Raw genomic sequence first — 16,591 nt, forward strand, 5'->3', positions numbered from 1 at the left:
CCAGGACCCGCATTGGGGAGTAGATTCAATCATCATAGCTCTTGCCCACAAAGTCCTTCTTTTCTATTACTAGCTGTATAAGTGGTTGGGGAGAACAGATTGTGAGAGAGTAAGAGGTGTAAGTGGGAGGGGCGGGTTTGAGGTGCAAATTGTGAAATTAGTAGATGTCTGGGCAAAATAAAATTCTATCCCTATCAGAATAGCACTCAATAGTAAGAAATCCAAGTCCGGCTTGGGACTCCTCCAGTTACATGGGAGTAGGAGAAACAATAGGTTAGCTGAAAGCAGTTCTAATGTGTAGCGCCGGCTCCTTCTGAAAGCTCAGACTCAGGCACACTGCACTGAGATGGCGCCTACACACCAATATTACAGCTACAAATACATTTCTTGGTTTAAGAACAAAATTTAAATAGTAGAGTGAATTATTTTGCTATGTAAACAGTGTCATTTAGTAATAAAAAGTACCCCCATATAAATCATGACAGTATCCCTTTAACATTCAGTGTGTATTGTTTTACCACTCTCCAAGAATACAAATAGTCTGGTACCATGATACTTAGCATTACTGTCTTACAGGGCTGAGGGCTAGAGTCCGATTATAGCCTTGGCTGTGCAGAACCTAGCAGTACCAGAACCTGTTCTGTAAGGCTACTGTATCTGGTTCCTGTGAAACTGACTGTGTGTGTGTGTGTGTGTGTGTTTTGTGTGGGAGGTAAGGAAAATTGATATCAAGCTCCACTGAGCCAGCAACTAATATACATTATTGGACATCTGTGCTGTACATGAGTGCTAAATTAAGTATAGAGTATTAAAGTATATATAGTATATGAATATTCTTTAACATTAATACAAAATGTACAGAAGTTGTTCCATATATGAATTTCCACTTTCCCTTAGTTCACAAACAGTAATATATAGAAAAATTGTAAAAACGAAGTATTTTCTACCATTTGGACACAGCAGAGCTGTTTTCATAAAACCATGCACTGTTAGTGGGAGTCACATAAATAACTCTGCAATATATTTTTACTGTTATTTCGTACCATTCCCATCACAGTCTGAGCCTGTGATCTCTTGCATGGGATCCATCCTAATGCATTATTAGCAGGAATGAAGCTGTCACTTAAACAATGGGTGAGGACTGAGATGAGCGAGGATAAGGAAGAGATAATCTCTCTACCCCACAGTTATTAGGCATTAATAATGGAGAGCAGCCCCTGGCTCCTTCACAGAAAAGAACCTTCCAAGCTCACCGGAGTGTTCGGCATAATTACAACTAGTCATGCGGTTCTGGACCTGGGTAGCCGGGGGGACTAGAGACTGACTGCATTGTAAGCATTGTGCTCAGCGGCCCAAAGGTTAACGCTCGAGGCATTTAAGTCTTAATGAATTCATTATACTTTCATTATTCTTTTTGCCCAGGTATTGCTGAGACCATACATTCTGGAATAAAGGTTAGCACGCAGGGATGGTGAAAATATATGTAGATTTAGGCAATAAAAGTGGGGGGAGTAAGAATTCACATATAACAAAGCTGCTATGACAGCATTATAGGCTGGTACAGAACACAAAATAATCTTACAGGGGAACAAAGCATATAAATGTGTTTTTGCACTTATACAAAAGGGCAGAATTATAAAAAGAACTAGGGAACCCAGTAGACAGCTTACATTATATCACATTTAATAACATGTTTTTGAATGTCAAGAAAATGTTTGTAATGATCAGAAAAGTGTTTCAATGAACCGGCACATCTATCAAAACCTGCGGGCTGTGCCAAGACTTTAAAATCAATTCACATTTTTTAAGCAGTTGATTCCAGCAGTTCCCTAGGGAGTGTTTAGTTACACCGAGTCCCTGAAAAACCAAAAGTGTTCATTTCAATGCAATGCAAGTCTATGGGGGGCATTCAGACAAGGTTCAAATGATTGTATATGATGCAAAATAATTGTAAAAGCATAGAAAGGTGAAAAAAAAAAAAACATTTGCAGTGCAGTCAACTGCATGAAAAATCTCATTTATTAACTGTACAGGTATCGGACCCCTTATCCGGAAACCCATTATCCAGAAAGCTCCGAATTACGGAATGCCCATCTCCCATAGACTCCATTTTAATCAAATAATTCAGAATTTTAAAACTGATTTCCTTTTTCTATGTAGAAATAAAACAGAACCTTGTAATTGATCCCAACTAAGATATAATTAATCCTTATTGGATGAAAAACAATCCTATTGGGTTTAATTAATGTTTTATTGATTTTTTAGTAGACTTAAGGTATTGAGATCCAAATTACGGAAAGACCCCTTATCCGGAATACCCTTGGTCCCGAGCATTCTGGATAATGGGTCCCATACCTGTATTTGCACCAACATGCACTTTTCTGTATAATATCACTTGGCGCCACTGCCTTCCTCTGACCTCCATGTTGGAATTTCGTGCAGTTGCACCTATTGCTGCAAGGGAACCTGGCCCAATGATTCCCATAGTGGTGACCCCAAGTTTCAGTGCCACCGTGTCCAATTCATATCAAAGTGCAAGGACAAATGCATCATTTTGACACATGGGCCACAACTGCTGATTGGGGAGATGTGGGTAAAAAAAAAAAACATGACTACACATGTAACTCCACCAGTTCAGTGAGCAAAGTGCAATTTTGAGCACAATCACCATGTTTTTTTCCCACACTGCAGTTTTTCCAGAATTCCATCATTGCTGTTACTGAAATTAATGCAACTGAACATACACTTCGTTGCAACTGGGGCTCAGTTGTGCTGAATATTTTTACATTTGACATGTATACCCTATTCCTTTGGTGCAACTGAACAGCGGCTTCAGTTTGTCAAAAAGTTGCCTTTATCTTCTGTTTTAAAGCAATTATTCCAGTTTATCAACCTCTGGGAATCACTTCCAGGTAACTCTTAGTCACCCCCAGGTATACACATCATGCCCTATTATTCCTCATCTTGTTATATTTTGGCAACACCCTTTGCTCCGCCTCAACCCAGATGTATAAATAAGGTGATTAAGAAAAAATTTGGTAAAGTTTAGAGTCTGGTTAACTAGACATCATGCTATTACACCATGACCTCATTACAAATAAACAATTAAGATGGGGGATCAGAAGATAATGATTCTTCAAATGTATCTACATAATATCTTTCCTCTGATCTATAACATATATAATGCTTTGCCTGTCATGAAAAGAAACATACAACAGATCATTTTTAACAGTAATACAAGGCTCTCGTATTGTCATTCCCAGGTCCTGCTATAGCAGGTGGTTTACCTGGCATGTAGGGGATTAGCCACCCTCTGTGCCACATATAACATATGGGCCGATTTGCTACGCTCTGTGCCACACACATCAATAAGTCTATTTATAAAGCTGTGTTAAATGATTTACACCAGTGTAAAACAAATGGCATCTTTATAACGCTGTGTATATTCCCTTACATATAATTTTATGCTGTGCAGCCAACAATTAAAAAGAGAAGTTACGGTGTTTATAAAGGTGTGAATTTTTCTTTACCCGTCTAAATGCAGTCACTTAGGCAAATTTTTTATGCCACTTCAAACACTAATGCAGCTCCGAGGGGTGTTGCAATTGTTCATAAGTGCGGAAATTGGGGCAGCCTTAGCCTCTTCAAAAATAAACTATTGGGGTTATGTAATAAAAATGTTATATAATAAAAAGGCACTATGTTTGCCCAGGAGCAGTAACCCATAGCAATGAATCAGCAAGCAGCATTTACTGGTCACCTGTTTAAAAGCATACATTCTTATTGGTTGCTATGGGTTACTGCTCCGGGGCAAATTGAGTGCCTTTTATTATATATGGGGGGAAATTACTTAAATTAAAATATATTTATAAGGTCTCCAGTGAAAAGCCTTTTATTGGTAGCCTCCCAAAACAAGAATGTCACCCTATTGTGTTGGCCATAAATGTTGAGGCCACCAAGACAAATTTGCAAGTTTTATTAAGAATTCTAAATTGTTAAATGTAAAGTACCTGCTTTTTCAAAAAGTACAGGAGGCATGATAAATGTACCCCTATGTTTAGCAGTGGCAATATGCACTAATGCTGCCTAAAACAATCTCCCAGACAGACATCTACTTGGAAATGAAGCATTTTTAGATGCAGTTGTTAAAAAAAAAAAAAAAAAAGAGTTGACTTTCTGAGTTGACAAAAGAAACTAAGGGGTTGATTTAACACGATTTGAGTTATTCTGTTATTTATTAAGTGCAAAAAAAACCTGAAACCACGAATGTACAAATTCGGCAGCTAAAAGCTTGAGTTCAAGCAGAAGTCAATGGGAGTTGTCCTTGTCAAAGTCAAGCCATATTTTTAACTTGAGATATTGGAGTTTTTTGAGTTTGGAAACTCAAAAATTTGAGGTATTCAAGTTTTTTTTTTTGGAATAAGTTCACCGTATTAATAAATAAGCAAGCATTCAGATTCCCAAACTCGAAAATTGATAAATAAGCCCATTAAAGTTAATTTGATGATACTTATAATTCAGTGATAAAAAAATGTAGATGAATGTTTAGAGGTCTTTACCCTCGAGACTGTAAACTTATGGATACAATTTTAGCACTTTATATTCTACCATTGGGATGATGGACTCATGAAGGTGTAAGCAACAGTATTTGTAGGCTAAAAATGCACATTGTATAATGGCAGTCTTACAAAAAAAAACCCTTTTTTTTGCCTATTTTTCCCCATGAAGGTACAACTTGAAGAAGTGTGATGCTTTATGGGTTCATGTAAGTTCTTCCCAAACCCACAGGTGTCTATGCTGAACACTGGGCACGCTTAGCACCTTGTTGCCTTAGAGAATGCAGCTTAATACAAGAATCCTTCCGTTAGATTGTGTTCAGATCTGTTTTCAGTTTTACCACCAACAGGGTTTCCTTCAGACAAGCAGGTATAATGCCAATTATTTTCTTTTTTTAGCTCAGCAAATTGTCTTGCAATACTAATTAAGTTTGCTTCACAAGCCATCTTGCACTCGCTAAATAAACTCTTTAATATTACCCAAGGGGATTTCTATCCACGTCTAAGAAACATTATGATTTATCACCAGGCAAGTTGTGATACCACAAACTGCTACATTATTTGTTGATTCTGTGGATTAAAATCTTTCCTAATTAGAGTTGCTATTTAATTTGACATTCCTAACAGTACTTTATATGAGTAGCAAATCTCACGTTTCGCATTTTAGCTTTCTCAACTATAATTTCTGTGATCAAAATCTAATTTTATATGTGCCCATATAATTGAGTCTTCTCTTAAAGACAAACTTCATTACTACTGAGAGCCTCTCGCCCCAAAACAAGTGTTACTTGCAAATTCCTGTCAATGCCAACATAGAGATGTGAAATAGGTTACTTTGCTTCTGTTTCAGAAAGTCCCATGGGGGTGTGTACTTTTTCCACTGATGAAGACAGCATGTAGCTCTTGAAACGTTTGGTCTGTATGTGCACTCCACAATAAACAGGTTGGAGGTATTTTTTACACCAGCAATTCGTTTTGTGTGCCTTTTTCCCCCTTTCTTCTTGTGCTCATTACTATAGGCACCTGGCCAGGTGTATCAGGAGGATTTGCACCAGTGGATAACGGACTGAGTTTACAAGGAACCGTGAGTGTATGGACTTACTTTGTTTGCCATAGGGGTGACCTATACACTGCTGAAATATATTGTTGATTGGTCAAGTTAAACTATTGGTAGTTCCTGTTAGTTGATAAAAAAGGGGAGGGATCTCCCATGCTTTGTCCTTGGTACTCCACTTGAGGTGGCTAAGAGGCCAGAAGCTTAAGGAGGCCTTACTGTTTGAAGAAAAGTGTGTGAAACCAGAACCCCATGAAGGAGAATTCGACAGTTATATTGATAGATTAAACTTTGTCATATTATGCTCCATGAGTGTAATATAGTCGTAGTAACTAAGTAAGGATAGTTCTATGCCTCCACCTGGAGAAGTAGATGGGGTTTGAAAGAAAGAAAGGACTGTGTCTTCAGTGCAGAGAAACACAATGGAATACTAGAAAAATTGGCATTATTGTCCATTAATGAGCTGAAGAGAATGGGGAGATGTAAGCAGGTAATAATAATGGAAAAGTAAATGAATAATTAACATTGAGGAAGACTCAATATCTGTGTTGTTTGCTCTGGAGAAGAAAACATTATACATGGATAGTAAAACAAGAAAGGAAGTGAAAAGTAGAATTTTCACTTGAAGCAAATTGTTCTTATCCACGAGGCTATAGAATGCCCTGCTGGGTGATGTTGTGATGGCAGATTCCCTTGTGTGTGGGTATATATCCATGTGCTAGGGGTTATTTGTAGGACCTAGACATTAACTATGTAAAATGAGGCTTAATTGTGTAAAAGAGATATCATCAGCCACTTGACCTGTTGATTAACCTGCCCATATGTTTTGGAGTTTGGGAGGAACACCCAGGAATGGGGAGAACAAACAAACTTCTTGCAAATGCTCCCCTGCCTGGAACTGAAATCAGGGCCCCAGCGCTGAACGGTAATTGATGATATATCTGAAAACCACCCTTCAGCTAGTTTCAATTTTCTTCAATACCACAGGAACAAAGAAAGCATTCCAAGAAACCCTTTTAAATGAATAACTGAGAAAATTGTCACTGTTTTTCCTATGGCATATAATGACAAATCTCTGCAGTGAGCTAAACAATATGGTATATTAAATAACAGAGAAAGAGTCTAGGGCAGATTCCTTTTTATTAGCGGCTGACATTTTCATTATCTCTCCTCTTTTTTTTTCCCTGCCTGTTAAATTGCTTATAAGATGCACAATATTAATAACGCCATATTCCTTCTAAAGGTCTTAATATTTTAAATGAGAATATATTTCATACTGTTTCACATTATCAAATGTGTCATTCATATAAACATTTACCCAAACTGCTGTGGGTGTTTAATGATTCTTTCTCACAAACAGATTTATTAAGAGACCATGAGATATAAATGGTTTATTAGTGTGCTTCTTCAACTGAGCATTTGTTTTCCTACTGCAAACAGCTCAACCATGCTGTGGGTCAGCAGTGCCTTGCAGTTTCCTAACTCATGCTGGACGCAGCCAATCAGAGTAGATGAAATTTGTCAGTGGCTCACAGCATGCGCGTGCTGGTTACAGCCAGGGGGGAAGTTAGGTTGAAGAATTCAGAAATAAATTAAGTATATATTAAAAAACTTAGTAAAAATAAAGGGCCATCTCAACAGAATGTTTCCATATTGAGTTTATAGAAACTTCCAATGTTCAATTTTATTGAAGCAAAAAAAATACATTTGTTTTCAAGGTTATTCAACACTGGTATTTAGTCTACCAAAAATCCATGTTGCCTGCTAAAGTATAATAAGCAACATACCTATTTAGTATGTCACTTGGGGTGGGCAATGGCATCAGAGGGCAGGGAAATGAGCAGGCTAGATGGGGCAATGGGTGTATGAGGTGTGGGGAAATGGGTGTGTGGGGTCGGGGAATGGACAGGGCAGATAGTGTCTCTATTTAAAAGGGGGTGATTGGTCATGGAGAGTTAGAGAAGGGAGGGTTTATAGGTAGGGTGGTCAGCCTTACAGATTTATTGGCAAGTATATTGCTGGTAAACGACCCTAGCTGGAGATTTGCTGGCTGGGCTGGTCAAATACTGGCTGGGTGGCAACCCTATCTGTATAGCTCATAGGGAAATATATAAAACGTCACAGGGTAAGATTTGCACAGGTCCAGTAGCCCATAGCAACTAAGTTGACAGTTTTTTGATCTACTGCCATCTGAAATAAGCTGATTGTTTTCTAGGATCTGTGACAGCTTTTACTACGTAATGCCCCAAAATGAGCATTACAGAGACAGCATCTAAAACAAGAACAAAAGGTACAAGCACCGGAGAGCTCTTTATGGAAGCATATGTAAACTAACAACAGGTGATACATCTAAAGGGATTCCAATAATATTCAGCATTGGACTGATTTAGTCAGGGTACTGTTCTGCGTGTTAATGGAGTGTGGACATTTCCATGTACAGTACAAAAGACCGTAAAAATGGACAGAATGGGTATATTTCATGTGCATGACCTTGATATACCTAAAGCCACTATTTATCTTGACTTTGACCTTGATACTAGGGATGAGGGAATGAGAGATGTCAAACACAGAGACAGGGACAGACTAACAACGTCATACATACAGAGTGTATAGAAAATCATGTTATGGTTTGAAGATATAGCTCAAATTATGGCAAAAACTCAGAGATGCAGAGTATGAATGAATGGGTAGAGGTCGTCACTCCCTGCCCCAGCACAGAGCATTGGTTCCAAGGAACAAGGCAGAATGCACCCTATAACATAGTAAGTCCCATTGGAATTGGAGCAATAACCTCAAAAAGTCCCACAATAGAAAAATCTATACAGTCAATACTTTCAGTAACACCAATTCAACAAGTTTCATTGAGGGCTATATAGTCATTTAAACTTAGTAAACCATAGCCACCTAACAGATGTTTGCTTTTATTATGCTTTAAAACTGCATCAAACCAACCAACTACATTTTAACCAATTAACGTTGACTGTGAATTGGTTAAAATGTAATGCCATATTCACATAATGTATTAGTGCTGCCCCAACACATTACTACAAGTCCAGTTCTACAGCAGCCAGAGGAACCATTGCTTTTAATATCTCGCTTCCTACTAAGTCATAGAAATGTGTGTTTAAATAAATCAATAAAAAATGATCATTTGAAAGCAGTCTTTATTTGTTTTGTGTAATAAGCTTGTAATGAGAACTGAAATGTTTAATTAAAGGGTTAATATAGAACCCACCCTGGGCAGTGCCAGAAAACATTGCCCTTAGATAGAGTAATAACACAGGGATTTTCTGATATAATAGGTATTTACATAAGTATTCAATATTCCATTTACCTCTGCTTGATGATTTAATGATTTGGTCCGAGCCTGCTGTATATTTTGTACAGGTATGGGATTCATTTATCTGGAAACCCTGTATCCAGAGAGCTTCAAAAATATAGAATTGCTATTTCCCATAGAGACCTTTTTAAACACATAATTCTCCACTTGACTGATTTTCTCATTTTATGTAATAATACAGTAATCTGTACTTGATGGCCATGGTGAACCCTTATCCAGAAGACCCCAGGTCCAAAGTATTCTGGATAACAGATCCCATACCCCCATTTTTTTTTATTATACAAAAAGCAAGCTAATTATAATAATAAGCCACATCATGACCCAGCATTCGGGTTGATTGTTTCAAATACAATCCATTCTGATTAATACTAGTTCCTTGGACCAGCAGTTACCCAGCTCCCCAACATATATAGCACAACATGAGATACTTCTATATCTGTATATGAACCCAGGCTGGCAAAAAAAAAAAATAAGAAAATAATAAGATACTTAAGTGGGAAACAGTGAACCGAGGAGGCAGAACTCATGAACACAGACACAGCTCATAACCCAACAAGACCTATTGACTGCACTTAGACAGAGATGCCGGTAACAATAAAAAGCAGTGCTCCTGTTCTCTGTTCTCAAACCAAGCAAAAATGCCCCTCTCTGTGATACAAGCTACTAAATCTACCGCTTTATGACCCAAATCAGCTGACCGAGCAAATGCTCTGTAAATCCTTATTTTAGATATATAAAAATATTGACATCTTATCGTCACGTTTAAGAGTTTGGAACTAATTGCACCAATAAATAATGGTATTGGATCCATTATCCCGGAAACCTGTTATCCAGAAAGCTCTAAATTACGGGAAGGCCATCTCCCATAGATTCAATTTTAATAAAAAAATTTCATTTTTTCAAATTATTCCCTTTCTCTCTGTAATAATAAAACAGTACCTGTACTTGATCCCAACTAAGATATAATTACCCCTTATTGGGGGCAGAACATTCCTATTGGGTTTATTTAATGGTTAAATGATTCCCTTTTCTCTGTAATAATAAAACAGTACCTGTACTTGATCCCAACTAAGATATAATTACCCCTTATTGGGGGCAGAACAGCGCTATTGGGTTTATTTAATGGTTAAATGATTCCCTTTTCTCTGTAATAATAAAACAGTACCTGTACTTGATCCCAACTAAGATATAATTACCCCTTATTGGGGGCAGAACAATCCTATTGGGTTTATTTCATGGTTAAATGATTCCCTTTTCTCTGTAATAATAAAACAGTACCTGTACTTGATCCCAACTAAGATATAATTACCCCTTATTGGGGGCAGAACAGCCCTATTGGGTTTATTTCATGGTTAAATGATTCCCTTTTCTCTGTAATAATAAAACAGTACCTGTACTTGATAGCAACTAAGATATAATGAATCTTTGTTGGAAGCAAAAGAACCCTTTTGGGTTTATTTAATGTGTAAATCATTTTTTGTAGACTTAAGGTAATGTGATCCAAATTATGTAAAGATATCCAGAATACCCCAACCATTCTGGATAACAGGTCCCATACCTGTACTGAGGAAGTTCACATAACTGAATATTAAATAACAGACTTGCATAATACACTGTAGATACACAGATGGCTATATATTATATTTTACATACTGATCATGTCTTTCATGATCTTGGAACTGAAACAAAGATAAATTGAATATCTTGTATTTCATTCCAAATAAATAATCCTCATGTATGAGCTTCCCCTGCTAATTGAATCTACAAATCCCTATTTTATCAGCTGAGCGACGATGCAGTTGCAATGCCTCACTCGTTACAAGAAAGTTGCAGTGGGAAATGCTATTGACAGAGGGGCTGTAGATGGAATATAAAATCCAGACGTACTTTGGGCAATCTCTAAGTGGATATTGATTTGTGACTGGGGGTGGCAGAGCAATGGGCAAAATATAAGTTAATTATTGCTTGAAAACTAATAGAAAATTCTACTTGATGATTGTTATTCATTTTTCCAAATGGACATTGGGCCATTTATAAAGCTAATTAGCGGATTAAACCCAAGAACGCCAGGCACTAAAATGCATTTTTTCATCTTCTCCTCCCACATTGATTGCGAATGTGTTTCTTATTACTCCCCCAAGTCACATTAATGGAACAGAGATATCACCAGCAAGCGAGCGTCTGGGTAAACAGGGCTGGTTGGCTCATAATATTCTCCCGAAATGACCGATATGTTAATAGACAGAAGCACCTAGTGTGCTGCCATGAATGTCTAAGCAGCTAAAGGTTTTCATAGTTCTGCGGAGTGATGATTAAAACCCTAACTGCCTATTAAAAAATAAAAAAGTGTCATTTTAAGCTGAAATATTCATGTTTCTGGTCACAGTGCCTCATTATGTCCGTCACTGTGCCTTCCGCGGATCACTAATTGGTTCCTAAACCTATACCGTGGCATGTAGGTAGTGACAGGTCAGGTCTGCTGTCTCACTTAAGCACAAAATGTATCTCGTTGTTACTCCTCGGCAGTTTCACTCATTTGTCAACACAAAAGCTTTTTTTTGCAATGAACTTTAATCTGCACGGGATCGTGACATCGGCTTGAATGCTAGCCCGCTCTCGTGTGAATAAATGAAGGCTTCATGTCCAAAATGTCAAGTTGTGCTTGAGGAATGAGGAAAGATGGACTTGGCGTGCATCAATGCCTTGCCTAACTCAGCTGAGGCAAACATTTCAGCACTCAAATAGTGGAACCATGGCGCCCCCTAATGGACAAATAGGATATAGTTACAGCATAACTGTATGGCTTCTGTTCACATGCACAACTTGGGTTTTTTTGGTGGGGAACTTGCTGACTGCACCCTTGCCTTTGAGCACAGCCACTATGTAAACCAGCCGCAGACAAACAACTGATATGGGGGGTTTTAAAAACATTAACCAAGACAGCATTTCCTAAAATCAAGAAGTACCTTTTAAGGGGTTTATTCCTCATTGGAATGAGAAATAATTGGGGGGGTGTATGTGTAAGTGTATGGGGGGGGATGATATTAGCATGCAAAGCTACTGAACAATTTAAAATCCACGTACGCTTTGATACATACATTAGAAATCAATTTTGCAATAACTATGACCGATTTCACCCAGAACACGACTAAACCAGTGTTACACGGAACTGTCACGTAGGTACTTGGAATACGACCCATCAAATAAAATCCCATCCATAAAACTCTCCCTAAACCACAGGCATGCAACAATGTTGCAAAACATGACTGAGCTGCTACTTTATTCCATAAACTCACTGTTACCAGCAGAACACACACACACATTGTATATTAATTGCAAGCTCTTAGGGTTGCCTTTCCTACCTTGCCCGCTGCTGACCAGTAATCCAAGCAGGTAGAAATAGGAGACTTTCATGATGAGCAGGAGGTGCAAGCTGAGTGTTCCTAGAGAAGGTGACTGTGCCAATGTGTAAGTGAGTTTTCCCCCTGTCCCTGTGTGTTGCATGCAGATCACAAGGCAGAGAGAGCGCAGACACAGCCGGCAGCACCAGTCCCGGGCACTAAAGTGATGAGAAGCCAATCTGACTGCAGCTCTATAACAGCCACAAGGCGGCTAAGGTGTTCATCCGCAAGAAACGCGTCACCCCTTTTCCTGGCTCCGGGATTCGTCCGCGCCGCTTTTTTTGGTAGAAGGGATGGAGCCGCGGCTTGTTATCAATAAACCGCATCCTGCGCCGAGTGAAGCGGCTGCGCTCAGATCTCTACGCGGCCGGGAGAGGGGAAGACTGGGACGGACTGGCTACTATCAGTAAAGCCGGGGCTGTTTTAGTGTATTTCTTCTCTGGGTGTAGGAGAACATTTGCAACAGATTTCACCATTGAGTGTATAAGGATATGTGGCGTTTAGTTGCTCAGATGGCAATGGTTTAAGTGCTCTTTGCTGTCGCATATGGCTGCGCTAATTGCATTGCTCCGTGTAACCTAACCCATAGAAGCCCTCGTTAGTCATAGGCGTCTGATAATAAAGGAATAATCTCTGCAAAGATCTCTGATCTATCTGTTGCTAAACTACATCTTCCAGTCTGATAAAGTGACGCTGAGAGTTGTAGTTTAGTGTCGTTGCAGGCTACAGACAAGGTCGGTAGGAGCAGAGAGAGGAGGTTGTGGGACGTGCGGCTGGCAGCTGCAGAGTGCGATTTCGGCGTTAGTAGTCAGTGTTAGTAGCCATATTTGTCATTTTGCGGCTCCCAATGAGAATCTTTTGCTATTCACAAAGCGCCAGCGCAGGGAGTAGAGATGTAGCGAACTGTTCGCTGGCGAACTAATTCGCGCGAACATCGGGTGTTCGCGAACGCGGAAATTCGCGAACTTTTGGCGATGTTCGCCACTTTGGGTTCGCCGCGTTTTTTTTTTCCTCGTTTTTTTCCGCCGCGTTTTTTCGCTTCGGTTTTTCGCCTTTGCGTATACATAGGAATAGCTTGCGTTTTTTTTTTTGGCATTATTTTTTGGCGTTTTTTTTTTTTGGCGTTTTTTTTTTGGCGTTTTTTTTTTTGCGGTTTTTTTTACAAAGTATTTTTCAGAGAAATTTTTGCCCTTGATCCCCCTCCTGCATGCCACTGTCCAGGTCGTGGCACCCTTTAAACAACTTTAAAATCAGTTTTCTGGCCAGAAATGGCTTTTCTAGGTTTTAAAGTTCGCCTTCCCATTGAAGTCTATGGGGTTCGCAAAGTTCGCGAATATTCGCGAGTTTTGCCGAAAGTCCGCGAACGGGTCCGCGAACATTTTTGGCGATGTTCGCTACATCCCTAGCAGGGAGCGCTCAAATGAGTTCTGACAGCAAAAAGAGGCCGAATGTAGACTCTGCGCGATATTTTGCGCTCACTGTTGCCCCTTGCGACTTTCTGTCTGAGCATCTGACACATAGGGGCACATTTACTAATCCACGAATCCGAATCACGAATGGGAAAAAAATCGTATTGGAAACGAAAATTTTGTAAGATCGCAAATATCACGAAAATGCTTACGAAAAAATCGTATTAGTCACGATAATATCGTATCGGCGATCCGAAAGTCACGAAATTTTCGTACCGAACAACTGTAAACAGCGGTAAAACCTGCGGACGCCAGAAAAAATTGGCAAAAATACGCTCGGAGCGGTCGCATGAACGATCGAGCGTTCGTGCTTTTGTAAATGTGCCCCATAGGGTACATACATGTCTATAGCAGAGCAGCCATAAGAACTACATGTAGTAAAGGAATACTAATGAGAGCTACAAGTAATGGCGCTGCAGCTGCCAGGGATGAACATGTTGTCAGTTCTAAGGGTCATTTAAGAAAACCCCAGACACAAGTGGCAACTAAGAACTTGAAAAATGATCATTTTTAAATGATACATTGGGTAGGCAGTAAGTACAGGGTTTCTTTGCTCTATGCAACTGTCTGCGCTCCCTGAATTGTGCATCATTTGTCTGTCAGTCTGTTACCCATCACACCTTGCCCGATGTATCTGTTATAGTAACTTCCATTCCTTGGTTTGCACCTAAGCACTCCTCTCCTTGCCCACGTTGCCCATACCTGTCCCCTAAGTTAGACATTTAGATGCAGAGGTTATGGGAATGCTGTTCAGGGTCAGACTGGGGTATGCAGGGCCCACTTAGGCTGCCACCCCAGGGCCCCCTATCAGTGTTGGACTGGCCCACAGGGATATCAGGAAAATTCCAGGTGGGCCCAGGTGTCAGTGGGCCCTCCTGCTTCTAGCCATTTGGCCTAATTCATGGTCATTACTTATTTTTCTATGGGAAAAAAGCAACGAAATATATAGAATAATAGATTATAGTATGTAAAGATGAATAAACTAGGAAAATACAGAGACTGAGTAAGAAGTGAATGAATAATAGTTGGGAGAGTGGGCCCATGGTCTAAGTCCGACACTGCCCCCTATACCCACTGCCCCTTCCCCCTGAGTGTGCATATCTGATACTTACCTAGGCACCATTGGGTGAAAGAGGACTTTATTCCTATCCATTGGTGGTAAGGACAGGGCTGCTCTGCACCTTAAACTGGATTTTAACCCTGCATCTGCCAGGTTTAACTAATTAAATTGTGTGCAAGTTAGATGTCAGCTTATGGAACACGGGCACACACGGGCTGTGTGTGTATTAAACAAAAGTGATTGTAGTCACTATAATAGATACACACAGAAAGGGATGACAGGTAATTGATAGAGAAAAAGAGATAAATAGTGTTATAGACATTCAGTGATGCCAGAACAAATCTGAGGGCAATGGAGTATATAGAAGTTTGAGGGCTTTATAGATATATCCCAGGCTCTGTGAGTAATATGTTATTTTGGAAACATGTTTTTAAAAATGAACATAATCAGTCAGTACCTCACGGGGCCTTTCATTCTCCAGCCTTCCTCATACACCTGAGCAATTGAAGGACAGAAACTTGGGCTATAGATACAGGTATGAGACCTGCTATCCAGAATGCTCCAGACCTGGGGTTTTCTGGATAAGAGGTCTTTCCTTAATTTGAATCTCCACACCTTAAAGGAGAAGGAAAGTCATTTTGGCATTTTACTGCCAATAGGTTTGCTAGATTAGTGCCACCTAGAACAATATATTTATTCTGCAGAAACCATTACTATACCTGAGTAAACAGCTTTAGAAGCTTTCACCCTTTGCTTAAGATAGCAGCTGCCATTTTAAGTAGCTTCCTGCTGCAGCTCTAGCCCTTATAGCTGAGATCACACATTCCTAAGGGAGGGGGGAGGGAATCATTTTGAAAAAGTAATAATGGAGTCTATGGGAGGTGGGCTTTCCGTAATTTGGAACTTTCTGGATAACAGGTTTCTGGATAACAGATCTCATATCTGTACTGAAGGAGTAAGTCACAAACTACCCATTACAGTGGGAGGATAACAATAGATAGATAGAGAAAGTTTTTCTCATTAAAAGCCTCTCATTGAAACTTTAAACTTCATCTTAATTATTTCATTTTAGGGATTTAAAAATATTTATTTAAAGATTCTTTATTTCTAACAAGACATTAGAAAAAGAAATGCAAATGTTAACCCTGTGTTAAACTGACACCGTCTATATCATACTGTATTTACTGTATTTACGATATTCTTGTACTTAATGAAGGAGAATAAGGACTCTCAGTAAGATACCAAGAAGGTTTAATTGAGAAAAGCACAATGAAGCAGCCCTGATTAAGTGTCCAGTGATCCTTGATCAGTTAAAGGAGAAGGCTAATAAAGAGTTAATCTCAAGCTGCAGGCATACCTTCAGTTCTCTCAATAGTGCCCTTAAGTCTCCCCATATTTCTCCTGTTCAGATAATCAGAAGCCAAACAGGAAGAAAAAACACTGAGCTGTGTAAAGAAAGTTCCCATAATGCCTCACTCCTGCACCGAGACCAAGAACGGTGTACATGCTTAGTTAGTAAGACTATGGGGAAGCTTCCTGCTGATTGGCTCAGATCCACATTCCTAAGGTGGGGGAGTGAGCTCTTAGCATTCTTGAGGAGGGGGGGAGAGAGGAGAGAGCTGCATGTCTCTGGCACAGGAAAACAAAGACAAGAAATCCTGTTTCTTTTGACAGAGAACTCAGTGCAACGTTTCTGTGAGTGCTTATGGCT

The 16,591-nt window shown here is 39.4% G+C and overlaps 1 protein-coding gene across 5 annotated transcripts in view; it reads right to left on the minus strand.

Annotated features, from left to right (window-relative positions):
* ncam2 (neural cell adhesion molecule 2) overlaps window positions 1-12,533 on the minus strand; it is a 178,706-nt gene extending 166,173 nt beyond the window's left edge. For 2 of the 5 annotated variants that reach the window (XM_012956510.3, XM_012956509.3), the window contains exon 1: window positions 12,313-12,533. In XM_012956510.3, the coding sequence (XP_012811964.1) occupies window positions 12,313-12,454 (142 nt within the window). In that variant the 5' untranslated portion in view covers window positions 12,455-12,533. 5 annotated transcript variants of the gene reach the window in all.
* Window positions 12,534-16,591: the final 4,058 nt, after the last annotated feature.

The sequence above is a fragment of the Xenopus tropicalis genome, chromosome 2, assembly GCF_000004195.4.
Source record: "Xenopus tropicalis strain Nigerian chromosome 2, UCB_Xtro_10.0, whole genome shotgun sequence".
Classification (NCBI taxonomy): domain Eukaryota; kingdom Metazoa; phylum Chordata; class Amphibia; order Anura; family Pipidae; genus Xenopus; species Xenopus tropicalis.